This window comes from Chiloscyllium plagiosum, unplaced genomic scaffold, assembly GCF_037043375.1.
Source record: "Chiloscyllium plagiosum isolate Xiang-an unplaced genomic scaffold, Cpla_swu_hap1 HiC_scaffold_23, whole genome shotgun sequence".
Taxonomy (NCBI): Eukaryota; Metazoa; Chordata; class Chondrichthyes; order Orectolobiformes; family Hemiscylliidae; genus Chiloscyllium; species Chiloscyllium plagiosum.
This window is the reverse complement of record NW_028270161.1, coordinates 13,090,117-13,117,466: the sequence shown is the minus strand read 5'-3', so window position 1 is coordinate 13,117,466 and position 27,350 is coordinate 13,090,117. Positions and strand designations below refer to the sequence as shown.

Genomic DNA, 27,350 nt, shown 5'->3' with positions numbered 1-27,350 from the left:
TAACTCCTTTTCCAGCCTGCCTCCTCTCTTCCATTCCACCTACCAACCCTTCCTTCCAGCTACCAACCCGGTTGTACCCACCACCTCTGTTCACCTATCACTACCCCATCATTCCATCCCTCTCCCAATCCAAACCCCACCGCCTTTACCTGCAGCTCCCCCTACTCTCACCTCCATCCCTGAAGAAGAGTCAACTTCTCTACCTCCATATGCTGCCTGGCTTGCTGTGTTCTTCCAGCCTCCTATAATCCAGTTTTGATAAATCATGGCCATTTTTATATCCTGATGAAGGGCTTATGCCCAAAACATCGATCCTCCTGCTCCTCGGATGCTGCCTGACCTGCTGTGCTTTTCCAGTACTACACTCTCGACTCTGATCTGCAGGATCTGCCGTCCTCATTTTCTCCTAGAATCAGGTGACAACCAACTTCGTGGAGTACAGTCATATACTTAGTTGAGGTTTGGAAATTTCCTCATCATTTTGTGTAAAAACAAAACAGAAAAAACAAAATTATATAGTAGCTTTTAAACTGAAAGTTATTGAAGTTGGAGAGAAAACAAATAACAGCAAGAGAATTTTGTGTTTCGGAGAAACTCGTGAGAGACTGAAGAAATATACTGAATCAACTCTAACCATGCTAAAGCAAAACTGTGCCGACAGAGGTAACCCTCGCAAGTGGCCACAATTGGAGAAAAATGTTGCTGAGTGGTGCTTGAAAATCATCAAAATGGAAAACGTGTTTGTCGTGAAGCCATCTGAATCCATGCATGAAACAAATCAAAGGAGAATGGGAATTTCGGATTTTAAGTGCTGGATAATGCACAAAGTTCATGAGAAGGCATTACTTAGTACTTCCGCAGAGAACTAAGATTGCACAAAAGCTGCCTGCTGAACCAGAAAACAGGATATTACAGTTTCACCAGTTTGCAATCAGAAATCAGCAGAAGGAAGGAAGACCACAACACATCATGCATTGGATACATGGACAAAACGCCTATTACTCTCGACATGCCAGAGAATCGAACCGTGAACCAAAAAGGAGGAAAACAGCATTGGTGAAAACCATTGGCCGTGAGAGAAGTAGGTTTACTTCAGTTCTTTCTTGTACGGCTGATGGCACTACGTTAAAACCAATGGCTGTTTTTAAGAGAAAAACTGTGCCAAAGGAGAAATTTCCAAAAGGAATTAGCATCCATATGCATCCACAAGGCTGGATGGATGAAGGTGGATGTAGAAAATGGATAAAGGAAGTTCGGAATTTATGACCTGATGGACTATGCAAGGAAAAGATTTTGCTCATCTGGGACCAGTTTAGATCACATCTAGTGAAGAATGTTGTTGATAACATGCGATCACATAACACTGACATAGCTGTCATTCCTGGCAGACTTACAAGTGTTTTTCAACTAGTAGATGTTGGTATCAATAAGCCATTGAAGGACATGATGAGAATGAAGTGGAATAACTGGATGTGTGATGGAGAAAAAAACATATACGAAAGGAGGTGGTGTGCAAGCTCCATCACTGACGCTGATCTGTAGCTGGATCGACGATTCATGGAAGGACATAAAAGCTGACACTATTTTCAAATCATTCAGGAAATGTGGAGTTTTGAACGCATTGGACAGTAAAGAGGACAATTATCTGTGGGATGACATAAGTGAAGAAGATGATGTGTTACTGCTAACTATGGACAGCGAAGAGGAAGAGGATCCATATGATGATATAATTCATCCTGATGATTATGCAGCTTTATGCGGTGCTGAAGGTGTTGAACAGCATGATTTTGCAGGATTTTAGTGAACTTTTGTACTTGACATGTTTAATTTAGGATGAAACATGCAATTTAAAGCCGTATTATATTTCTACTCTACTTTTTGTGTGTATAAATAAAAGTTTAATAATTCATTTTTGTCCTGGTTGTCTTCATCTGGTAATTACCGTAATTTGATTGTTTTTCTTTTTTAGTTTAGAGATCAATTGGGCTTCTGCTAACAATACAATATTTTGGACTGTAGCATGAATTTCAGCCCCTCAAAAGTTGTATCCATGTAATAGTTGAACCGCTAAATTTAATGTTAAAAATAGTCTAAAATATTTGTTTCTTACATGAGTATTGATTTAGATTTTTAAAGAAATTACAGTATTTTTCTATCTGTCACTTTTATTTTCCTTTGAATCCATTCTTTCTTTCCTGCTCTATATTTTTATACTAACTGTATTTGATTTAGCATTGAATTAAATATTCTAACTCACAACCTTCCTTCAGACAACACTGGTGAATAACAGTTCTTTAATCTGCTTGATTATGAACAGCCCCAATTGCTTACCATGATCACACATGACACTACATCCCTGTTGTGGGTACCGCACCAAAATGTGTTTCTAATCATCCCAACCTCTAGTGCAAAAGTCCATATGTGAGTCTAATGAATTGTGCAGCACTGTTAACTCGCTCCTTCCAGCAAATCTTGCCCAAGATCTTGTATTACAACATGATTCTGCCCTTTGCTTCATAAGATGTATATAATATAATTTAGCTCCCCGGCCCACTCAAGCCTCTCTGTCCTCACACTCCTATGTTGTTGAAGTGAAGCTCAGTGGAAGCACGAAGAGCAATACTTTTTGATTAAGCACTTAAGAGGCTGTCAGACTCAAACTCTTGAGCTCAACGATTTTAGATCATAACTATGCTGTTATCTCATTGGAAAGCAGCATGACCAGTGTTCTGGTAATGAATCTGCTTTTGTTGTTTTCAGCTCCTCTAGACTCGTCTTTTAATAATTTTATTGCCCCATTGCCATCCCCTTTTGCCTTGCTCCATTACCTCTGTTATAACTTAATGACTTCTACTTCCTACCCTGTTACAGACCTCCCTTTGTATTTCTTCTGCAGGCAAATGAGATTAGTTCAGATTAGGAAATCTGGTCGGCATGGACAAGTTAGGCCGAAGTTGACAAGCAGGAGGCTGGAAGAACACAGTGAGCCAGGCAGCATCAGGAGGTGGAGAAGTCAACATTTCATGTATAATCCTTCTTTAGGACTGAAGTTGAGCTGAAGGGTCTGTTTCTGTGCTGCATGACTCAATGACCCTTTCTACCATTTCTGTTTTAAACTTACTTAAAATCTGTGGTATCTGCAACTTTTTCCAGTTCTAATGAAACATTGGCCCAGATTTTGTAATCAGTGGCACTGACCTCATAAAAAGTTGTCCACAGAGATGTAGTGGTCTGTCTGCCATGAATTTTCCCTTTCCCAATGAGATTTCAATTCTAGTGAGATCTCCAGGTGTCCAACAGAGGTGATATCATCAGGTGAACTAAGCATGCAATCTTGTTGAAGAATTCTCTGAAATCAAAATGTTGTATATGACAAAACAACAGAAAGTGCTGTAGAAACTCAGGAAGTCTGACAGTATCTGTGGAGAGAGAAACAGCATAGTTAGCCTGAAAGGGTTAACTCCAAAATCTTTGTCTGGCTCTGCCCAGCAGTATATAAGTGACCGTATCAGGGAAAAACTAGCCACTTCTTGTTGATCCAGTCTGTTGATCTCACCTCTACTGTTAACAATTATGTAACTTAGGTTAACCTGGTCTATGTCTTACCAAATATAATAAAGTTAACCATTCTAATGTTACTGTAACCTGTTCCTTAGTTAGTGAACTTTTGTTACCCAGGACTGAGCCTCTACTGCCCAGACTTTGTATGGTCATCTCTCTCAAATCAATCCTAGTCAGTGCCTAGAATAGGACTCTTTTCCTTCTTCTTTCACCGTCCCTCAACGGCAAGGATGACTTGGGCTACTCTTTCATCGGAGACGTACAACCAGTGATAGTTTAACATGGCGGTCACCACATTCCAGGTGAGGTGTAAGTTTGAGAAGCTGGGACTTTCCTACTAAACCTCTACTAAAAGAATTGAACCTGTACTGTTGGTTATCACGTATCAAACCAGTCGCCAAACCAACTGAGCTAATCATCCACTACGTAGTACTAACAAAAGGGATTGATGGCAGCATGTCTAGTCAAGGAAGATCCTGGCAAAACTGTGGACCTATTTCACAACACAAGTCAAGAAATAAATTGCACAAATTCTCATTCACTTTTTGTAAACTTTACAGAGAACGAACCAAAGGTTGGGGCACAAGGATGAAAATATGGTGTGGGACATGATGGTAATTCACTTAGAGTCATAGAGATGTACAGCATGGAAACAGACCCTTTGGTCCAACCCATCCATGTCGACCAGATATCCCAACCCAATCTTGTCCCACCTGCCAGCACCCAGCCCATATCCCTCCAAACCCTTCCTATTCATATACCCATCCAAATGCCTCTTAAATGTTGCAATTGAACCAGCCTCTACCACTTCCTCTGGCAGCTCATTCCAAAGCCGTACCACCCTCTGTTTGAAAACATTGCCCCTTAGGTCTCTTTTATATCTTTCCCCTCTCATCCTAAATCTATGCCCTATAGTTCTGGACTCCCCGACCCCAGGGAAAAGACTTTGCCTATTTACCCTATCCATGGCCCTCATAATTTTGTAAACGTCTGTAAGGTCACCCCTCAGCCTACAATGCTCCAGGGAAAACAGCCCCAGCCTGTTCAGCCTCTCCCAACAGCACAAATCCTCCAACCCTGGCAACATTCTTGTAAATCTTTTCTGAACCCTTTCAAGTTTCACAACATCTTTCCGATAGGAAGGAGACCAGAATTGCATAAAATTTTCCAACAGTGGCCTAACCAATGTCCTGTACAGCCGCAACATGACCTCCCAACTCCTGTACTCAATACTCTGACCAATAAAGGTAAGCATACCAAATGCCTTCTTCACTATCCTATCTACCTGCGACTCCACTTTCAAGGAGCTATGAACCTCCACTCCAAGGTCTCTTCAGTCCTGCTAAGATTTGCTTTCCCAAAATGCAGCACGTTGCATTTATCTGATTTAAACTCCATCTGCCACTTCTCAGCCCATTGGCCCATCTGGTCAAGATCCTGTTGTAATCTGAGGTAACCCTCTTCACTGTCCACTACACCTCCAATTTTGGTGTCAGCTGCAAACTTATTAACTATACCTCTTATGCTCACAACCAAATCATTTATATAAATGACAAAAAGTAGAGGACCCAGCACCGATCCTTGTGGCACTCCACTGGTCACAGGCCTCCAATCTGAAAAACAACCCTTCACCACCACCCTCTGTCTTCTACCTTTGAGCCAGTTCTGTATCCAAATGGTTAGTTCTCCCTGTATTCCGTGAGATCTAACCTTGCTAACCAGTCTCCCATGGGGAACCTTGTTGAACACCTTACTGAAGTTACATATAGATCACATCTACTGCTCTGCCCTCATCAATCCTCTTTGTTACTTCTTCAATAAACTCAATCAAGTTTGTGAGACATGATTTCCCACGCACAAAGCCATGTTGACTATCCCTAATCAATCCTTGTCTGTCGAAATACATGTACATCCTATCCCTCAGGACTCCCTCCAGCAACTTGCCCACCACCGAGGTCAGGCTCACTGGTCTATAGTTCCCTGGCTTGTCTTTACCGCCCTTCTTAAACAGTGGCACCACGTTTGCCAACCTCCAGTCTTCCGGCATCTCACCTGTGACTATCAATGATACAAATATCTCAGCAAGAGGCCCAGCAATCACTTCTCTGGCTTCCCACAGAGCTCTAGAGTACACCTGATCAGGTCCTGGGGATTTATCCACTTTTATCCGTTTCAAGACATCCAGCACTTCCTCCTCTGTAATCTGTACATTTTGCAAGATGTCACCATCATTTTCCCTACAGTCTATATCTGCCATATCCTTTTCCACAGTAAATACTGATGCAAAATATTCATTTAGTATCTACCCCATTTTCTGCGGCTCCACACAAAGGCCGCTTTGCTGATCTTTGAGGGGCCCTATTCTCTCCCTAGTTACCCTTTGTCTTTAATGTATTTGTAAAAACCCTTTGGATTCTTCTTAATTCTATTTGCCAACGCTATCTCATGTCCCCTTTTTGCCCTCCTGATTTCCCTCTTAAGTATACCCCTACTTCCTTTATACTCTTCTAAGGATTCACTCAATCTATCCTGTCTATACTTTACATATGCTTCCTTCTTTTTCTTAACCAAACCCTCAATTTCTTTAGTCATCCAGCATTCCCTATATCTACCAGCCCTTCCTTTCACCGTGACAGGAATGTACTTTCTCTAGATACTCGTTATCTCATTTCTGAAGGCTTCCCATTTTCCAGCTGTCCCTTTACCTGCTTTCGAAAGTTCTTGCCTAATACCGTCAAAATTGGCCTTTCACCAATTTAGAACTTCAATTTTTAGATCTGGTCTATCCTTTCCCATCATTATTTTAAATCTAATAGAATTATGGTCACTGGCCCCAATGTGCTCCCCCACTGACACCTCAGTCACCTGCCTTGCCTTATTTCCCAAGAATAGGTCAAGTTTTGCACCTTCTGTATTATGTACATCCACATACTGAATCAGAACATTGTCTTGTACGCACTTAACAAATTCCTCTCCATCTAAACCTTTAACACAATGGCAGTCCCAGTTTATGTTTGGAAAGTTAAAATCCCCGACCATAACCACCCTATTATTCTTACAGATAGCTGAGATCTCCTGACAAGTTTGTTTCTCAATTTCCCTCTGACTGTTAGCGGGTCTATAATACAATCCCAATACGGTGATCATCCCTTTCTTATTTCTCAGTTCCACCCAAGTAACTTCCCTGCATGTATTTCCGGGAATATCCTTCCTTAGCACAGCTGTAATGCTATCCCTTGTCAAAAATACCACTCCCCCTCCTCTCTTATCTCCCTTTCTATCCTGGAACATTAAGCTACCAGTCCTGCCCATTCCTGAGCCATGTTTCTGTAATTGCTATGTTATCCCAGTCCCATGTTCCTAACCATGCCCTGGGTTCATCTGCCTTCCCTGTTAGGCCCCTTGCATTGAAATAAATGCAATTTAATTTATTAGTCCTTTTTTTAAGATTAGATTAATCTTACAGTGTGGAAACAGGCCCTTCGGCCAACAAGCCCACACCGACCCGCCGAAGCGTAACCCACCCAGACCCATTCTCCTACATTTACCCCTTCACCTAACACTACAGGCAATTTAGCATGGCCAATTCACCTAACCTGCACATTTTGGGATTGTGGGAGGAAACCGGAGCACCCGGAGGAAACCCACGCAGACACGGGGAGAATGTGCAAACTCCAGACAGAGAGTCGCCTAAGGCGGGAATTGAACCCGGGTCTCTGGCGCTGTGAGGCAGCAGTGCTAACCACTGTGCCACTGTGCCGCCCACTTGTCCTACCTTGTCCCTGTCTGCCCTGACTGTTTGACTCGCTCCTTCTCCTAGCTGTACCAGTCTCAGATTGATCTCTTTCCTCACTATCTCCCTTGGTCCCATCCCCACATCTTACTCGTTTAAATCCTCCCAAGCAGCTCCAGCAAATTTCCCTGCCAGTATATTAGTCCCCTTCCAATTTAGGTGCAATCCATCCTTCTTGTACAGGTCACTTCTATCCCAAAAGAGATTCCAATGATCCAAAAATGTGAATCCTTCTCCCATAAACAAGTTCCTCAGCTACGCATTCATCTGCTCTATCCTCCTATTCCTGCCCTCACTAGCTCGTTGCACTGGGAGTAATTCAGATATTAATACCCTTGAGGACCTCCTTTTTAAATTTCTGCCTAACTCTCTGTAATCTTCCTTCAGAGTCTCAACCATTTCCCTTCCTATATCATTGGTTCCAACGTGGACAATGACCTCTTGCTGGCACTCTCCCCCATGAGAACATTCTGCACCCTCTCTGAGATACCCTTGATCCTGGCACCAGGGAAGCAACACACCATTCTGCTTTTTTCTCTGCTGGGCACAGAAACGTCTGTCTGTACCTCAGACTACAGAATCCCTTAACACAATTGACCTCTTGGAAGCCGACGTACACCTCGTTGCATTAGAGCCAGTCTCAATACCAGAAACTTGATTGTTCGTGCTACGTTTCCCTGAGAATCCATCACCTCCTACATTTTCCAAAACAGCATACCTGTTTGCAATGGGTATATCCACAAAAGACTCCTGTACTAGGTGCCTACCTCTCTTACCTTTCCTGGAGTTAACCCATCTATGTGACTGTATCTGAGACTTTCCCCCCTTCCTATACCTGCCATCCATCACATACTGTTACTGTTGCAAATTCCTCATCGCTTCTAACTGTCTCTCCAACCTATCCATTCGATCTGATCGCATTCGTATCCAACAGCATTTATGGCAGATATAATCCACAGTAACGCTTAAACTCTCTTTAAACTCCAACATCTGACAAGAAGTACATATCACTGTACTAAAGGCCATTTTTGCTCCTTCACAATCTACAGACCCAGAAAATATTCCTGTCTTATTCCTCTACAAACACTGCCCCAGGTTAAATTAATAGTTATGGCTTATATTTTAAATTTAATCAAGAGACATATCTCCAACAACATATAACTCACTACTCACTACTGCAGCCTTTCTATTGGACATACTTAAAACAACGATTAACTTATCTGATTCTGTGCTGTGAACTTCACCCAAACAGGTTCCTCCAAGATTAGTTGTGAATTTCACTGTTAATTTTCCCAGACACACTCCGATGTCCAGCGACACATGAATTTAAAACAGCAAAGGCAGTAACTGTGCAGGTTCTCTCTCTCTCTCACTCTCCTGCACTGTCCTCACCATGTGCTTCCTTTGTCTGTTTAAATAGTAAACCAGAGATGCGGGCTAAAGATTTGAATCCCGCACATGGGGAAATTTGAATTCAATATGAAAAACTCTGGAATTAAAAGCTAGTCTAATGGCAACCATGTAGCTATTTTGTAAAACCCATCTAATGTCATTTAGAGAAGGAAACTGCCATCTTTACCTGGATTGGCCAATGCATGACCCCTGACCTACAACAATGTGGTTGACTCTTATTTGGCCTCTGAAATGGCTAAGAGCGCTAATCAGTTCAACGGCAACTAGGGATGGGCCACAAGTGTTGTATTGCCAACAATGTCTACATCCTATATAAGAATAATGTCTCTATTTTAACTTTGTATCTTTATTTTCCTAAGTTTGTACTATGAAGAACTGTAATGTGAAACTTTTTGCTTCTTTCTTTATTTTTCTGTTTTTGCACCTAATCTCTTTTGTACTTAAGATTTGTAATTAGGTACCATGTGTTGGCAATATCATACACTTTTCACTACACTCCTGTACTTTTGAACTTGAATACACATGACAATAAAATCTAATTCTAAAAATTCTAATGCTAAAATATCAGAAAGGCATCTTTAAAAAAAACATATTAAAATAAATTCTGGAATGTTTATCATGAAGTATAAATTTGTCTTTCTCCATGAATACAATATTAGGACCGATAGATTGTTCATGTCTAGTGTTGATTTGATATTTACAATAAGCAGTTACACCTCATTTGGCAAATAATTTTTCAGGAATAAGAATGTGCTGAATAAACGCCGTAGGTCTGACAGCATTTCTGAACAGATAGACAGTGTTAATATTTAAGGAGAAAGTGAGGTCTGCAGATGCTGGAGATCAGAGCTGAAAATGTGTTGCTGGAAAAGCGCAGCAGGTCAGGCAGCATCCAGGGAACAGGAGAATCGACGTTTCGGGCATATGAGGAGATAATGAGCAAGTTAGAAAAAGGAGAGTCAATGGATGTGATCAACTTGGACTTCCAGAAGACATTTGACAAGGTGCCACATAGAAGGCTGCTAAGTAAGAATAACAGCCCATTGTGTTAGGGGCTAAATACTGGCATGGATAAAGGATTAGCTGACGAGCAGAGGGTGGAGAATGGGACAGAGAATTATTTTCAAGATGGCAGCCAATTACTAGTGGAGTAACATGGGGATCAGCCTTGGGGCCACAGGTATTCATATAATACATTAATGATCTGGATGAAGGAACTGAGGACATTATCGCTAAATTTCCAGGTGACACAAACATAGGTGGAGGGATGGGCAGAATGACTTGCACAGTTTAAGAGAGTGGGCAAAGAAATGGCAGATGGAATACTAAAAGGATCCAGTCCAAACATGTGCAGGTTAGATGGATTAGCACACTAAACAAAATGCCCCGTATTGTGCGGGCATGTGCAGGATGAATGGATTAACTACGGTTAAAAGTCCCATGTGGGCTGGGGGAAGGGTTGAGGGGGGCTGGGATGGGTCTACGTGGGATGCTCCTCTGAGACTCGATGGACTGAATAGCCTCTTTCTGCACTGTAGAGATTCTATCATTCTATGATCAAGCGATATGGGGAGAAAATGGAATCAGGATTCTGAGTTGGACGATCAGTCATAGTTATATTGAGTGACGGAGCAGTCGCGAAGGACTGAATGACCTACAACTTGCTGCGATTTTCTATGTCTCTACGATAACAACTTCTATGTCTCTATGATTTGATGGTACAGTTTCTCATTGTTGCAAGCGCCAAATTCTTCCCGATTATCCTATTTCTTCTCCAGAGATAGCATCAGATCCACTGAGTGTTTGCAATATTTCTATTTTAATGTTGTGAAATCCAGCTGTTTAAAAATAATTTGTGATTTTCCTTAATAACTGTGAAACAATGCCAGCTGGCTGTAACTAAAATGGAGGTAAGAAGAACATGATGAACTTCTCTGGCATTCTTACTATAAAATCTTTCTAATTGGATGGTGGAGGAAGGAACTTACGCAGCACTGACTCATTACTCAGACTCTACGTAAATCCTTCCCTCGCTAATCCTCACAAACTAATTAACACAACTCCGCCCGTTAAAATGATGCACGCTTACACCATCCCCCTCTCTCTGTCACACACACTTCCGCTTCCGTATAGGGATTTCGCAGAACGAGCCATTTCCCGCATGCGCGGATCGAGTACAATGTTGCAATCGCAAAGTAGCGAGTTGCCCGCATCACGTGATGGCGCCCAGCTGATCTGAAGATGGAAAGTGGCCGCGTAGTGCAAAGAGGAATGGGAGACATCAGTGAGTATCAGGGTCATGCAAGGAATTATTGTGGTTACTGACTGAGATTGTCTGTACGGATACCTGTGCTGCAGCGGCATTATTTTGGTTTTAACTCGGGCTGTTTACCCTGCTTTGTCGCGATGATAGCTTGTGCGTATGTAGTGAATAGCAATGATAGTTTGCATTTATGCAACACCCATTCCCTTCACAACAGCATAAGAACAAAAACACTCACTGTGATTGCTCCAGAGGAGGCGATTAAGTCCTGTTTTTCCAAGCGATAGTAATTACTGGGAAAACTTACCAGGTTAGCATCTGTGCAGAGGAGGCAGAGTTGACATTTTGGATCCAGTGAGCCTTCCACAGAAACTCAAGCTGTTTTCCAAGCTGTTGACTCCATCCCTCCCATTGGCAGCTGCCCAAGATTAAGCCAGTCTGTTTGTATCTTAAATGTTGTATTTTGTTCTGAGAGTTTTCTGATCTCATTCATACCCTGAAAGTGTCTGTTCCTACCTCTCTACCACTACACAACTTTATACCTCAGCACATCTACTGAAACCATTATTTGTGCCTTTATTATCTCAAGGGTTGACTATTCAAACACATTCCTAGCTATTTCTCCCATATTCTACATTCAAAACTCTGCTTCTGTCTTAATTCCCAGCAAGGAGAAAGTGAGGTCTGCAGATGCTGGAGATCAAAGTTGAAACTTTATTGCTGGAACAGCACAGCAGGTCAGGCAGCATCCAGGGAACAGGAGATTCGACGTTTCGGGCACAGGCCCTTCTTCAGGAATGAGCAGAGAGTGTTCAGCAGGAGAAGATAAAAGGTAGGGAGGAGGGACTTGGAGGAGGGGCGTTGGAAATGTGATAGGTGGAAAGAGGTCAAGGTGAGGGTGATAGGTCGGAGTAGGATGGAGGCGGAGAGGTCAAGAAGAAGACTGCAGGTCAGGAAGGCGGTGCCGGGCTGGAGGGATTCGGCTGAGACAAGGTGGGGGGAGGGGGGATGAAGAAACTGGTGAAGTCCAAGTTCATCCCCTGTGGTTGGAGGGTTCCCAGTCGGAAGATAAGACGCTCCTCCTCCGACCGTCGCGTTGTTGTGGTTTGGCGGTGGATGAGTCCAATGACCTGCATATCCTCGGTGGAGTGGGAGGGGGAGTTGAAATGCTGTGCTACAGGGTGGTTGGGTTGGTTCGTCCGGGTGGCCCAGAGGTGCTCTCTGAATCGCTCCGCAAGTAGGCGGCCTGTCTCCCCAATATAGAGGAGGCCACACCGGCTGCAGCGGATGCAGTAGATGATGTGGGTGGAGGTGCAGGTGAATCTGTGGTGGATATGGAAGTTTCCTTTGGGGCCTTGGAGAGAAGTGAGGGGGTGATGTGGGCGCAAGTGTTGCACCTCCTGCGGTTGCAAGGGAAGGTGCCGGGAGTGGAGGTTGGGTCGGTGGGGGGTGTGGATCTGACAAGGGAGTCACGGAGGGAGTCCATCCATGGACAGCGCATCATCCGCCGTCACTTCCGCCACCTCCAAACAGACCCAGCACCAAGGATATATTTCCCTCCCCTCCCCTATCAGCTTTCCGTAGAGACCACTCCCTCCGCGACTCCCTTGTCAGATCCACACCCCCCACCGACCCAACCTCCACTCCCGGCACCTTCCCTTGCAACCGCAGGAGGTGCAACACTTGCGCCCACACCTCCCCCCTCACTTCTCTCCAAGGCCCCAAAGGAAACTTCCATATCCGCCACAGATTCACCTGCACCTCCACCCACATCATCTACTGCATCCGCTGCAGCCGGTGTGGCCTCCTCTATATTGGGGAGACAGGCCGCCTACTTGCGGAGCGATTCAGAGAGCACCTCTGGGCCACCCGGACGAACCAACCCAACCACCCTGTAGCACAGCATTTCAACTCCCCCTCCCACTCCACCGAGGATATGCAGGTCATTGGACTCATCCACCGCCAAACCACAACAACGCGACGGTCGGAGGAGGAGCGTCTTATCTTCCGACTGGGAACCCTCCAACCACAGGGGATGAACTTGGACTTCACCAGTTTCTTCATCCCCCCCTCCCCCCACCTTGTCTCAGCCGAATCCTCCAGCCCGGCACCGCCTTCCTGACCTGCAGTCTTCTTCTTGACCTCTCCGCCTCCATCCTACTCCGACCTATCACCCTCACCTTGACCTCTTTCCACCTATCACATTTCCAACGCCCCTCCTCCAAGTCCCTCCTCCCTACCTTTTATCTTCTCCTGCTGAACACTCTCTGCTCATTCCTGAAGAAGGGCCTGTGCCCGAAACGCCGAATCTCCTGTTCCCTGGATGCTGCCTGACCTGCTGTGCTGTTCCAGCAATAAAGTTTCAACCTTAATTCCCAGCAAACCCAGTTTTCCTCATCACTCTTGTGTCCACTAGAGTGGGTTGACTCCTGATCACGAATCACCATGATTTTAACATTTTCAATCTCGTTATTGGGTGACTATGCTCCTTCCCTCTATAATCTCCTCCTTGCAAGCCTCCGATATCTAGCCTCTTGACCATCCGTCATTCTTTTCTGTATAGCTGTTATGGATGTATATGCAGTTGTTCGGAATGTAATCTCTGGAATACACTTCCTACATCTCTCTACCTCATTTTCCTCCTTCAAGATGTGTCTTACTATTTTGACAAAAGAAGTCGTCTGACCTGATTGCTCCTAATGCACCCCTGTGTCAGACTTTATTTTATAACATTCCTACGAAGCACCTTGTGATGTTTCATTTTGCTGCTGAATAAATATGTTCTGGTCAAAGCGCAGGAGAGAAAAGGAGAGATTTTAGGAAAGAATATCAATGCTTGGTTTCCAGGTAGCTGAAGCAAGGCCTTCAGTTGTGGAAGGATGGAAATCGGGTGAACAGAAGAGGTCGGAGTTGGTGGATTGCAGAGTTCCTGAATGTTTGAAGGATTGGGCAAGGTTATTGAACGGGGTGTAGGGATGATGGGAGAGGCAGTGCCAGTAATGTTTTTAAGTGCAGAAAGTGAACATTTGAAATTCAAGGTGCTGGTGAACCTGGTATCTTTTTTGATCAATAAGCATGAGTAGGTGATTGGGACTCAGTACAACTTGGGCAGTGTTTTGGATGAAGATAAAATTATTATCTTTTTTTTAATATATCCTTTTTGTGTGATTAACACCATAGTACAATGCTGAAGAAAGGCTCAACTGTTGCAAGTTCCATATTTCAGATAAGTCATAGTTATACTCATATAACAGACCCTTCGGTCTAACTCATCCATAAACAGACCCTTCAGTTCAAGTCGTCCATACTGATATCCTAAACTTATCTAGTTCCTGTTAGCCAGCATTTTGTCCATATCCTTCTAAACCCTTCCTATTAATTTGCACACCCAATGCCTTTTAAATGTAATTGTACTCGCCTCCGTCACCTCGCCTGAGTCATTAATAAATGGTCTTACTCGACTAAGAAACAATACTTTCCTTTGGCCAACATATACCTCAAAAGCTTGGGACGGTGACAGTCAAAATCGTCTGCTGTTCATAATGCAGCCTTTTCCTGCATAAAATCAAACTCTTTAATCTAATTTATAATTAATGATGTACAAAAGTATATTATAATCAGAATTTTTAAAAGATTTAATGCGACCCTGATCTATCCTCCCGAGTAAATGTAAAAGATCCCACGGCCATTCTTTAGAAAAAGAGGGTGTAGAGATTTGGAACTCTCTCCCACAAACAGCAGTTATGTTAGGTCAGTTAGTTTTAAATCTGAGTCAGAGGTTTTCTTTAAGCAAGGCTATTCAGGGGGACGTGGGCCAAAGGCAGATATATGGAGTTAGACAACTGACCAGCCAATGATCTCATTGGAACAGATTCAAGAGGCTGAATGGTCTATTCCCATTCCCAAAAGCAGGGGAGTTATCCTGGATGTCCTAACTGGTATGTCAATCAACCAGCCTTTTACAACCTCAAGATGTCCAAAGGTGTGTTATGTTAATTGTGTATGTTATGCTAATCGAGGACGTTATGAAGTGTAGCCACTATTGTAATGGAGGGAAGCATGGCAGCCAATTTATGTGCAGCAGGATCTCTCTTGTCAATCTACTGTTCAATAAAAACCAAATAATTTTCATGATATTAGGGCTCAATTAATGTAGAGGAAATTTTGTTTCAAATTTTACAATCTATGATTTTTATGCATAGTAAATGCTTTGCTGTATACACCATCAAATGATTCTACTGCAGAGTAATTTAGGATGATGCAATCCTCAGAAGTTTTGATGAATGAATCATTTTACTCTAGTGAGCACATGGAATGAGTGAGTGAATAGTAAAAGTATACGATCTGATCATTACCTCACTGCAGTTTGTGAGAGCTTGCTGTATGCAAATTGGCTTTCCTGTCTCTCACTTGGTTGTGAGGTAGAGCTGGATGGCATCAATGTCCATGTAGAGGTGTTTTTTAATGATGCCATCAAACATCAGTATGTGGATGAGAAGTAGGAACAGAGAAGGATAGATGGCTTGGAGAGATACTGGTACAGGAGTGAGCAAGGAAGCAATTGTAGGTGTTCTTCAGATTACCTTTCTATAGTGAAGAATGGAACCAGGTCAGTGCGTTCCCTGTCAACAGGACAACCAACGAGGTGCTTTTAGGTGGATGGTGTGATAAACTGTGTTAGAGTGGAGGCGAATTAAGGGAGATGTGGAATTGAGAGGTTACCATGCTGACATTTGCAGAAGATACATTCCCCTTGTAATTTGCATCCTTTGTCATTCTGTCATGTCTTTTCATCTTTTTTGAAAAAACAAAAATACCACCTTACCAGATGCTAAGAACCTGCTGCAGAGAAATTAGCACAAGGTAGATTTAATGTTTCCCTCCTTGCTTCAAGAAGGTGGAGTACAGCAGTCCTAATTGAAAGGGGTTGAGATGTTTTTGGTAATGTACACTTGATGTACCAACAAGCATAGAATTGAGTCAAACAGATCAGGGAAGCCCCAGGGCAGGTCTGACCTGTGACAAACTAACTTTTCCTGCAGCAACTGGCCTCAGTGTAGAAAGATTCATTATCCCCTTCACAGTGATATCCAGTGTGCAAAGTGTGTGCGCACAGAATAAAACCAGGTGGAGGTGATATATCCAAATCCAGTAGTTTGGTGATGTAGACTGCTGGGTTACATGTGAACATTTATTTATTTTTAATTCGTTCACAGGATGAGGGTGTCACTGGCTAGACCAGCACTTATTGTCCATCCCTAATTGCCCAGAGGGTAATTGAGTCAATGACGTTGCTGTGGGTCTGGAGTCACATGTAGGCCAGACCAGGCAAGGATGGCAATTTCCTTCCCAAAAGGACATTAGTGAACCAAATGTTTTTTTAACAACAATCGACAATGGCTTCATGGTCATCATTAATTTTATTATTGAATTCAAATTCCACCATCTGCCATGGTGGGATTTGAACCTGGGTGCCCAGAACATTATATAAGTCTCTGCATTAACAGTCCAGCGATAATACCACTTGGCCATTGCTTGTGGACCCCACCACCAAGGATATATTTCCCTCCCCTCCCCTATCAGCATTCCGTAAAGACCACTCCCTCCGTGACTCCCTCGTCAGATCCACACCCCCCACCAACCCGACCTCCACTCCCGGCACCTTCCCCTGCAACCGCAAGAGGTGCAAGATTTGTGCCCACACCTCTCCCCTCCCCTCCCTCCAAGGCCCCAAAGGAAACTTCCATATCCGCCACAAATTCACCTGCACCTCCACACACATCATCTATTGCATCCTCTGCACCCGATGTGGCCTCCTCTATATTGGGGAGACAGGCCGGCTACTTGCGGAGCGTTTCAGAGAACACCTCTGGGACACCCGGACCAACCAACCCAACCACCCTGTGGCTCAACACTTTAACTCCCCCTCCCACTCCACCAAGGATATGCAGGTCTTTGGACTCCTCCATCGCCAGACCACAACAAAACGACGGCTGGAGGAAGAACGCCTCATCTTCCGCCTAGGAACCCTCCAACCACAAGGGATGAAATCGGATTTCACCAGTTTCCTCATTCCCCCTCCCCCCACCTTGTCTCAGTCTAATCCATCGAATTCAGCACCGCCTTCCTAACCTGCAATCTTCTTCCTGACCTCTCTGCCCCCACCCCAGTCTGACCTATCACCCTCACCTTGACCACTTTCCACCTATCACATTTCCGACACCCCTCCCCCAAGTCCCTCCTCCCTACCTTTTATCTTAGCCTACTGGACAAACTTTCCTCATTCCTGAAGAAGGGCTTATGCCCGAAACGTCGATTCTCCTGTTCCCTGGATGCTGCCTGACCTGCTGCGCTTTTCCAGCAACACATTTTCAGCTCTGATCTCCAGCAGCTGCAGACCTCACTTTCTCCTCATTGCTTGTGAAACCAAGCTTCAGTAGAAGTCAGTGTCCTGTGAAAGGGAAGGCAGTAGAAGAAAGGTTGTTTGTTGTCATTTGTTCTTGTTCAGACTGCTCTAAGAAATGGAGATATTGGGGTAGCATTGTGGTTATGCTGCTGAACCTGAACTAACAACCCAGAGAATTTGAGATTTGAATGTGCTGGAAAAGCACAGCAGATCAGGCAGCATCCGAGGAGCTGGAAAATTGACGTTTCGGGCAAAAGCCCTTCATCAGGCAAAAGCAACCCAGAGAATGTCAATGGAAATATCGCTATTGCTGTGTGAAAATTTGAAATCCCATCAAATTAAATAGAAATCCAAAGAGAACTTGAATTTTTGTGGCAATTCCTTTTATTTCCAGTAAGTTCAATGACATTTTTCTAGGGAAGGAAATTGGGCATCATCACAAGCTGATTATGATTCTGCTGTCGGATGTCATTAGCTAATGCTGCACTGCTCAGCTCAACATGCTTCTAGGTCATCAGAGACATGCAGATTTCACTTGTGCTGGAATATGGAACAGTGAGGAAATTGGGCAGACCTGAATTGGGATTGACTAGAATGATACCCTGTTCAAATCCATGACAAAGCTTGATGCTGAGCACAATTCAGAAGATGCCCCTTGGGAAACATGTCATGACATTATTTTGAAGACAAGAAAGCAGAAATTCTCTGGTGTCTTAGCTGGCATTTATCCTTCAACCAAATATGATCAGCTCATTATTTTATTGCTGTTTATGAAGCACATTGTGCACTTAACAGCCTTATTTTCTAAGAAATAACCAACTTTTAAGGATGCAACGCCTTTTTCAACCTCGTGATGTCCGAAAGTAGTTTGTCAATTAAGTACTTTATGAAGTGTAGCCACTGTTGTGGGGAAGCAAGACAGCCAATTTATGCACAGCAGGATCTACCAGTAGGTAATGCTCAAGTAATGAAGGGCTCCATTAATGTAAAGGAAAACTTTGTTTCAAATTTTGCAATCGATGATTTTTATGCATAATAAATGCCTTGCTGTATATGTCATCAAATGGTCTACCGCAGAGTAATTCAGAATGATGCAATCCTTAGAAATTTCATTGGATGAATCCTTTTACTCCACTGCACTCACAGAATGAGTGAGTGAGTAACCTTGAGCAAATTCTGTGCCTGGCATGTGTTGTTGAGGAGTTCAAAATATGTTTGCCTGCTAAAGGGGTTACACAATAGAGTTGAACATTTGAAGTTTGTTAACTTACTGCAGTAATAATGCATAACTGCTCCATCACTGTTCATTATATCCACAACAATGAATCTGGTCTTGCCAGTTTGGGTATCAGAAAGATAGAACTTACATTGGTATAGTGCCTGTCATGAGCTCAGGTACTGAAGTCACTGCTGCAGGAAACAAAGCAGAACAATTTGTGTAAAGCAAGTTCCCATAATCAGCATTTGCAATAATGGCTGGACAAATCATCTGATTTGTGATGTTTGTTGAGGGATAAATGCAAGCCAGAACACCAGAGAAAATTCTCCCACTTTTCCTTTAAGAGTGATTGCAGCCCCAAGGCGGCCATTAAGTCTGTGCCAAACGATATTTTATATTCACCTGAGAATGTTCTGATGAGACATAATATTGAAGTCTTAAAAACTATGGTTTCTCTGACAGTTGTGTGCTGTCAATACTGTATGGAAGGAGAGTCTGGTGGTGCAGTGGTAATGTCCTTGCCCCCCTCTCAACCTTGTCCTTTGCTTAGGTTAAATCCCCATGAGTCATCTGCCTCTAATGAGAGAGCAGCCCTGGAATATATCTTTCCATTATCTCTAAGAAGCGTCCCAGGTTCAAGTCCAACCTACTCCAGATGTGTATAATAACTGTCATGAACAGGTTAACTAGAAAAATGTCCAAAATGTGGAAGGAAGCAGTACTGCATTGAAAGATTAGTGTAAATCGTGTGCTCGTGTCGGTGGTGTGGGATTTGAACTCCAAACCTTTTTGACCCAGAGGCCAGAGAGAGATTACGAGGCTAAGTTAAAGTATTCCAAAGTCATGGAAGGTGCTTTACTGATGTAACACTTTCATTACTGAAACCTGGCATCTGTAGGCCTAAAATACATCAAATTAATATCCAATTGAGAGGGATGGAAATGGGCTTAGTGGTGCAGAGATGGGGGGTGGGGGCGGAGGGGTGGAGTCTGCTGGGTGGGGAGGTGTGAATCAAATCTAGGTAACCTTTTGACTTGAATCATCTTTAGAATTAAAAGGCAGCAAAGAACAGCTCATTAAGAACAGCACGGAAGCAAACCGGTTTAAATTTCTATTTCGGTGCAAGTCAACCTGAATAACAGATTGTTCTGCTGTTTGTTCTGGAGATAAATGATGCAAAGAAATAAATACTTGATAATAAGGGTGTATATAATCTTTATTGATGGTGGGCTGGTGTTGACCCAAAGCGAGATTAATAACTCTGAAAGATTCAGATTATGGAGTGAATGGACTTGTGTGGAGATGATAGAAATTCAAGGGATAAACTTATACCAATTTGAATCTCTCAGCAGAAATCTGTGAAATTTTTCCTTTAACACGTAAGTTTAGATTTGTGCAATACAAAATGGGTTCACTGGTTCGTATGATTATAAACCAGTTACTGAGTGTGTTCAAGTTTGGCTCTTGTTCTTTCACTGTCTTTGACTTATTTTCACTTTCCATCTTGCAGTTTCACTTTCAGATTTGCGCAATACTTTTCAGATTTTCTCTTTTATTATCTCTCACTGTAACTCTTCACTCGATGTCCATTTTCTCTTTCTAATTTTCTGTATCTCCTCTTGGTCTCTTCCTGCCCCACCCCAGTTTGTCCTCACTGTGAATATTTCTAACACTTTCCTTTTGTACCAGAGATCAAGAGTGAGTGGATTGTACTGTCAGCAGCTTTTGCATTGAGAGGTGAGCATTCTCTTTCTCCAGTTCCTGCCTTGAGACATTGTGGGGAGCCAGGAGTCTCAATGATTGATATGTGGCAAAAATTAATAGTAAATCATTTTGAATTAATTAATGATGGAGGGTTTAAAAAAAATTGGAAATCGCTGTGAGAACTTGGCACAGTTGAAGCTGGAAACATGGAACAGGGTTTCAGAGGAAAATAGTGTGAAAGTGGGAGGTATGCAGGTGGAAGCTATTTCAGCCTTTGTGATGAATAAATTAGTCAGCTCAACACAGTGAATTTAGTAGACCACTGTTATACACAGTCCGTTTCAGCCTTGAAAAGTGTTGGGAATTGGGGGAATCTGGAATAAATAAGTTTCTAGTGATATAAACGACAATCACTTTTTTTGTCTTACCAATCTGTAGCTGGAGAATACAACATCTTGTCCAAGGTTGGGTACAAGGGAAGCAATCTACAAGCACAAGTGGAGAAGTAGATTCTGGGCATACATGTAGAAGCAGAGGCTAAAGCACATGTCATCTTGTGATATTACAGAAGGCAGCACATAGACACGGAAGAGGTCTTGAAGGTGGATTCCCAAAGTGAAGTGTTGTAATGGTCAATTAGAATGAATGAATGGCACTGAGTGAGGCCATTCCACCAACAGTGAGAGGCATTGGAGGGTGATAGATGTAGTAACCACTGTACAAGCTGCAGTGTGGCCAAGAGGAAAGATAATGCATTATTGTCATAGTATATGTAATTCAGGCTCTCTTCTTGCCAGCCACTTGTAGATTCTCTCTTCTATTTTTCTTTCATTTTCTCTGTGCCAGGCATGATTTCGTGTTTCCATTCCTGCTGCCACAACTTTCAGTTTCATCCTTGCATGTTCACTCTGACTCTCAGTTTCATTATCTTACTCTTTCAGTTTCTCTCTCTCCCTCGCTCTCTCTTTCTCTTTCTCACTCTCTCCCCTTTTTCTTTTGATTATTATTAGTGTTAAATTTATTTCTCCACTTCTCTATCTTTTAAAAATCTGAACCCTTCCCACTTCTGATATCTCACCAGCCAGGCACTTGTCTCCTTATCTCATTGTATATATGTTACTGTATAGCACCAGAATTAATTCTGATTACTTCCCTTAAGATCTTTCTGTTTAACCTGTTTCCTAATTCCTGAAATTCCCTTTTATAAAGCCTCCATTCTAATCCTGTGTGTGTGTGTCTTGCTTGTTAGGACAAGAACCATAGGTTCTGGCACAATCTTTGGAGACGCAGCTGGGTACATGTAGTGGTGATATGACTAGACTAGTAATCTGACTAACATTCTAGAGATGGGTTTGAATCCCAATATGTAGGTGGTGAAATCTGAATTCTGTTTAAGAATCTGGAATTATGACCTAGCCTGTTGCTGACTGTTGTTGTAAATATCCAGCTGGTTCACTCGGGAGAAAAATCTGCCATCCCTGTCTGGCCTACATATAACTCCAATGAGCTTGACTCTTAATTGTTCTCTGAAGTGACCTAGCAAGCCACTCAGTTTTAGGGAAGTGCATGTGGACAATGAATGCTGGCCCACCCAGTGATGTCCACATCCCATAAGTGGCTTTTACGTATAAAAGCCAAGTTCAAGAACAGTTTCTGTCCATCTCTGTGTCTCTCTAGCACTCTGTCTTGTTTTCAATGGGTCTGTAATACTTCAAGGGGAGGTGGTGGTAATTTCACTCGACTAATACTGTGGGGTTACGGGTTCAAATCTCGCCAAATTTAAATTCAGTGAATGAATCTCGAATTGAAAACTAGTGTCAGCATGAAACTACCTTTGTTGTAAAAACCCATCTGGTTCACTAATATCCATAAAGGAAGGAAGCCTGACAATCTTACCCAGTTTAAACTGCATGTGACGTTAATTCATCACTGCCTTCTGCAACATCCCAGCAAGCCACCAGTTCAAGGGAAATTAGGGGACAGTTAACAATTGCAGACCTTGCTGGCATATTCCAGGAAAAAAATTTTAAAAAACTTTTTATTTGCCACTGCATTATGTCTTTGCATGCTTTTACTTTTCAATTTGCTCCTATTTTCACTTTTATCTAAATTGCTTTGTCATCTCTTACGTTCTGTCTTCCTCTCATAAACACGTGCAATGCACACAATCTCTGAGGCATGCCTGCCCCTGCACATGGATGCTCACACACATACACAAACGCACTTTCCAAGATTATATTTTAAACCAAACACCATGCTGAGAGGACTATTGAGAAACAAAGTCCCACATGGATGAATTGGCAACAGTACATAGGGAGGAATCAAAGTTTGAGGAAGGAAGCAATGAGGCGAAGTACCTTTATAAGTGAGCACCTGGAAAAGACTGCATAGGCTGCAGGAGGGATGTTTCGATAAAGCCAAGAGATATTTGTAAGCTAGAACAAGAAAGTTTTGAAACTGGTGAATTACAAGTAGGGAATTGAATGTAACGAGGATAGTGTGGGTAAGGCAGTGGACTTAGCAACTTCAGTAGCACCTTGTGCCTGAACTACTCATACAGTGCGCTGCCAATTCAAATATTGGTTGAATTTCAGGATGGTGGCCAATCTGTCAAATTGGGGTACTTATCAAATTGGGAGGCTGGCTTGTGGGGCTTTTCAATCTATTCTTTTAGATAGTAAGTAGAGTAGGATTGGAATAACTTTAAATCAATAATTGTGTTTGTAGCGCATTGCTCCCCTCTTCATCAATCAAACCAAGTCTTCACAGAGAAGTGATGAGATATCTAAAGAGCAAACAGAGTAATTAGGTAGTTTAATTAATCAGTTTATCTGGTTCAGCACTCAGACTAGACACTAGTTTTGATTTGATGGAGTTAAGTACTACAATAAAACATTTTAACATGAAGAATGCTTCATTTGCCCTTAAAACATTAAAAGTATTTGATCTGGAGAAATTCACATGTAAGTTTCCAACCTTGGCTATCCCAAAATTCATGAAGCCAGTCAATATTCATGAAATTTCACATGCTAAACTTTCTGATGGATGTTTTTATATACCCATCCAGATGCCTTTGAAATGTTGTAATTGTACCAGCCTCCACCACTTCCTCATGCTCCACCCTCTGCGTGAAAAAGTAACTCCGTAGCTGCTCCTTCTGAATTTAAAATGGTTCTTTAAAGTACTTTGGTTACCGAACCAGAGGTAAAGGTGATTGATATGAGATGGGACTTTTTTGACTGGATCATAGGTGATGGATGGGTGGATCTTTATTGAGGTTTGTAAAATCATGAGGGACCTAGATAAGGTGAAGAGCAAAGGACATTTCCATTAGATGGGGAATTTCAAAGCGAGGAAGCATATCTTTAAGGTATGAAGAGAAAGATTTAAAAGGGACCTGGGTGGGGACAACATTTTCAGAGGATGGTTCATATGTGGAATGAACTGCCAGAGGAAGTGGTAGATGCAGGTACAGTTACGACATTTTAAAAGACATTTTGATAAATACATGAATAGAAAAGGTTTGGAGGGATATGAGCCAAAATTCAGGTGGGTAGGACTAGTTTAGGTTGGGAAACTTGGTCAGTATAGACAAGTTGTACTGAAGGGTCTGTTTTTATGGTGCTGTGACACTTGAAGATGAATATTCAAGTGAATTGAACAGATAATCATTCCTTGTGGGATAACACTCTGTGAAAGTGAATAAAAGTGATTACAAATTGATGATGTTAGCTTGAAACGTGCTTGAGAGAAAGGAAATGTCTAAAATTAAATTGGTGAATTCAAGATACCAACTCCTGCTTTACAAAAGGAAATCTCTCACAAATAAATTCTTAGTGGTCCAAAACAAAGACTATCTGGCAATATAATATTTTATTCTGTGAAAATCACTTTATTTTTCTTTTGGATTGTTGACTTAAAAATGGGAAAAAATATGTGCAACATGTTCCAGTCATTAAAATAAAAAGAAGAGTTACTGGAATTCATTGAGTCTACCTTGTAGCTGCCACCAACCAGTGGAGAAGATGGAGATGCATTTTGGTTCCAATCATGTCTGTCCAGGGATGCTCTTTCCAAATAACAGACCTGGGTTGATTTTTCAACCCCCTCCAATTTTGTATGATCAGATGTACTTAGCATAATAATCATTTCTTGACTGGTCACTGGGCAAGTGGCTACAACTTTGTGTTCAGACAATGTAGCAGAAACATCCAGCCTGTGACAGAGAAAGCATCTTAGTCTGTGTGTTCCTTTCAGTCTCTTGCAAACTCTTGCAGTCCACCTGTGTTTACTGTGTTAGGGCTTGCAAACTTGTATGTACAACTCTGTAAATAAATGCTCAGATGTGTGAAGTTTCAAATCTATCCATCTGGTTTTCTGAAATATAAGTGCTATATTCCAGTCTATTTTTTAAAAGAGACTTGATTTCACTTTTGTGTCATTTCTAGGTTTTTGGGCTGAGCACACACCTGTGCATGAAGCTGTCAAAGAAGGCGAGATCCTGAAATTGAAACAGCTGATTGAAAATGGAGCTTGTGTGAATTTAGTCACCGTAGACTCCATAACCCCGTTGCACGAGGCAAGTCTACGGGGGCAAATCCAATGTGTACAAATGCTGCTTGCTGCAGGAGCACAGGTATAATCTGGGTACTTTTCCGTTAAAAGTCATGTATTGTTTGTGTTATTCCCCTAACAGGCTGTTTTGTTTTTGACAATTGTCATGACTTCTTGTGCAGGGCATCATGTGTAGAAGAGAAGATTCTGTCAAGTTTAGTGTTAGAGTTGGGTGAGTTCTGAATACCTGGCTCGTAAGGGAGACAGAAAGTCTCAAAACTCAGAAGGGAAGGTCTTGAAACACAAACAGAGGCTGGTTGTACTTCTACGTTTCAATTTTTTTTCTCTTATTTTTGTGTTCTGCACATCTATAACCCAACCAATTGCTGGCAATGTCACCTATGCACGCCAGCTTACTATGTTGCTTCAGTTGCTGCACATAGCACATAGAACAAAATAGCACAGAACAGGCCCTTTGGCCCACGATGTTGTGCCGAACATTTGTCCTAGCTTAAGCACCTATCCATGTACCTATCCAATTGCCGCTTAAAGGTCACCAATGATTCTGACTCTGCCACTCCCACAGGCAGCGCATTCCATGCTCCCACCAGTCTCTGGGTAAAGAACCTACCCCTAACATCACCCCCATACCTTCCACCCTTCATCTTAAATTTATGTCCCCTTGTAACACTCTGTTGTACCCGGGGAAAAAGTCTCTGACTGTCTACTCTATCTATTCCCCTGATCATCTTATAAACCTCTATCAAGTCACCCCTCATCCTTCGCCATTCCAATGAGAAAAGGCCGAGCACTCTCAGCCTATCCTCGTACGACTTATTCTCCATTCCAGACAACATCCTGGTAAATCTCCTCTGCACCCTCTCCAAAGCTTCCACATCTTTCCTAAAATGAGGCGACCAGAACTGCACACAGTACTCCAAATGTGGCCTTACCAAGGTCCTATACAGCTGCAACATCACCTCACGACTCTTGAATTCAATCCCTCTGCTAATGAAGGCTAATACACCATAGGCCTTCTTACAAGCTCTATCCACCTGAGTGGCAACTTTCAAAGATCTATGAACAGAGACCCCAAGATCCCTCTGCTCCTCCACCTTACTAAGAACCCTACCGTTAACCCTGTATTCCGCATTCTTATTTGTCCTTACAAAATGGACAACCTCACACTTGACAGGGTTGAACTCCATCTGCCACTCCTTAGCCCAGCTCTGCATCATATCTAAGTCCCTTTGCAGCCGACAACAGCCCTCCTCACTATCCACAACTCCACCAATCTTCGTATCATCTGCAAATTTACTGACCCACCCTTCGACTCCCTCTTCCGAGTCATTAAAAATTACAAACAGCAGAGGACCCAGAACTGATCCCTGCGGAACTCCACTTGTAACTGGGCTCCAGGCTGAATATTTACCATCTACCACCACTCTGACTTCGACCGGTTAGCCAGTTCTCTATCCAGGTGGCCAAACTTCCCACTATCCCTTGCCACCTGACTTTCTGCATAAGCCTACCATGGGGAACCTTATCAAATGCCTTACTAAAATCCATGTACACTACATCCACTGCTCTACCCTCATCCACATGCTTGGTCACCTCCTCAAAGAATTTAATAAGACTTGTAAGGCAAGACCTACCCCTCACAAATCCGTGCTGGCTGTCCCTAATCAAGCAGTGTCTTTCCAGATACTCATAAATCCTATCCCTCAGTACCCTTTCCATTACTTTGCCTACCACCGAAGTAAGACTATCTGGCCTGTAATTCCCGGGGTTATCCCTATTCCCTTTTTTGAACAGGGGCACAACATTCGCCACTCTCCAGTCCCCTGGCACCACCCCCGTTGACAGTGAAGACGAAAAGACTTTTGCCAACGGTTCTGCAATTTCCTCCCTTGCTTCCCACATAATCCTAGGATATATCCCGTCAGGCCCGGGGGACTTGTCTATCCTCAAGTTTTTCAAAATGCCCAACACATCTTCCTTCCTAACAAGTATCTCCTCTCGCTTACCAGTCCGTTTCATACTCTCCTCTTCAACAATACGGTCCCTTTCATTTGTAAATACTGAAGAAAAGTACTCATTCAAGACCTCTCCTATCTCTTCCAACTCAATACACGGTCTCCCACTACTGTCCTTGATCGGACCTACCCTCGTTCTCGTCATTCTCATGTTTCTCACATACACATAAAAGGCCTTGGGGTTATCCTTGATCCTACCCGCCAAAGATTTTTCATGCCCTCTCTTAGCTCTCCAAATCCCTTTCTTCAGCTCCCTCCTGGCTATCCTGTATCCCTCCAACGCTCTGTCTGAACCTTGTTTCCTCAACCTTATGTAAACCTCCTTCTTCCTCCTTACAAGACATTCAACCTCCCTCGTCAACCAAGGTTCCCTCACACAACCATCTCTTTCCTGCCTGACA

The 27,350-nt window shown here is 42.8% G+C and overlaps 1 protein-coding gene and 1 long non-coding RNA gene across 5 annotated transcripts in view; one reads left to right on the top strand and one right to left on the bottom strand.

Annotated features, from left to right (window-relative positions):
* The window catches only part of LOC148145814 (uncharacterized), a 36,443-nt gene extending 24,958 nt beyond the window's left edge, over nucleotides 1-11,485 (bottom strand). Inside the window, exons 1-2 of the long non-coding RNA XR_015761056.1 lie at nucleotides 11,338-11,485; nucleotides 3,199-3,419 (exon numbers count right to left, since the gene is read on the bottom strand). This is a non-coding gene — a long non-coding RNA (uncharacterized LOC148145814). The remainder of the gene's footprint in view (nucleotides 1-3,198; nucleotides 3,420-11,337) is intronic.
* LOC122561839 (ankyrin repeat and SOCS box protein 13-like) overlaps nucleotides 10,909-27,350 on the top strand; it is a 38,767-nt gene continuing 22,325 nt past the window's right edge. The window contains exons 1-2 of one of the 4 annotated variants that reach the window (XM_087999371.1): nucleotides 10,909-11,051; nucleotides 24,808-24,995. In XM_087999371.1, coding sequence (XP_087855497.1) covers nucleotides 11,009-11,051; nucleotides 24,808-24,995 — 231 coding nt within the window. In that variant the 5' untranslated portion in view covers nucleotides 10,909-11,008. Of the gene's footprint in view, nucleotides 11,052-13,460; nucleotides 13,507-18,209; nucleotides 18,390-24,807; nucleotides 24,996-27,350 lie in introns of those variants that run through there. The other 3 variants (XM_087999372.1, XM_087999373.1, XM_087999370.1) reach the window with 3 other exon arrangements.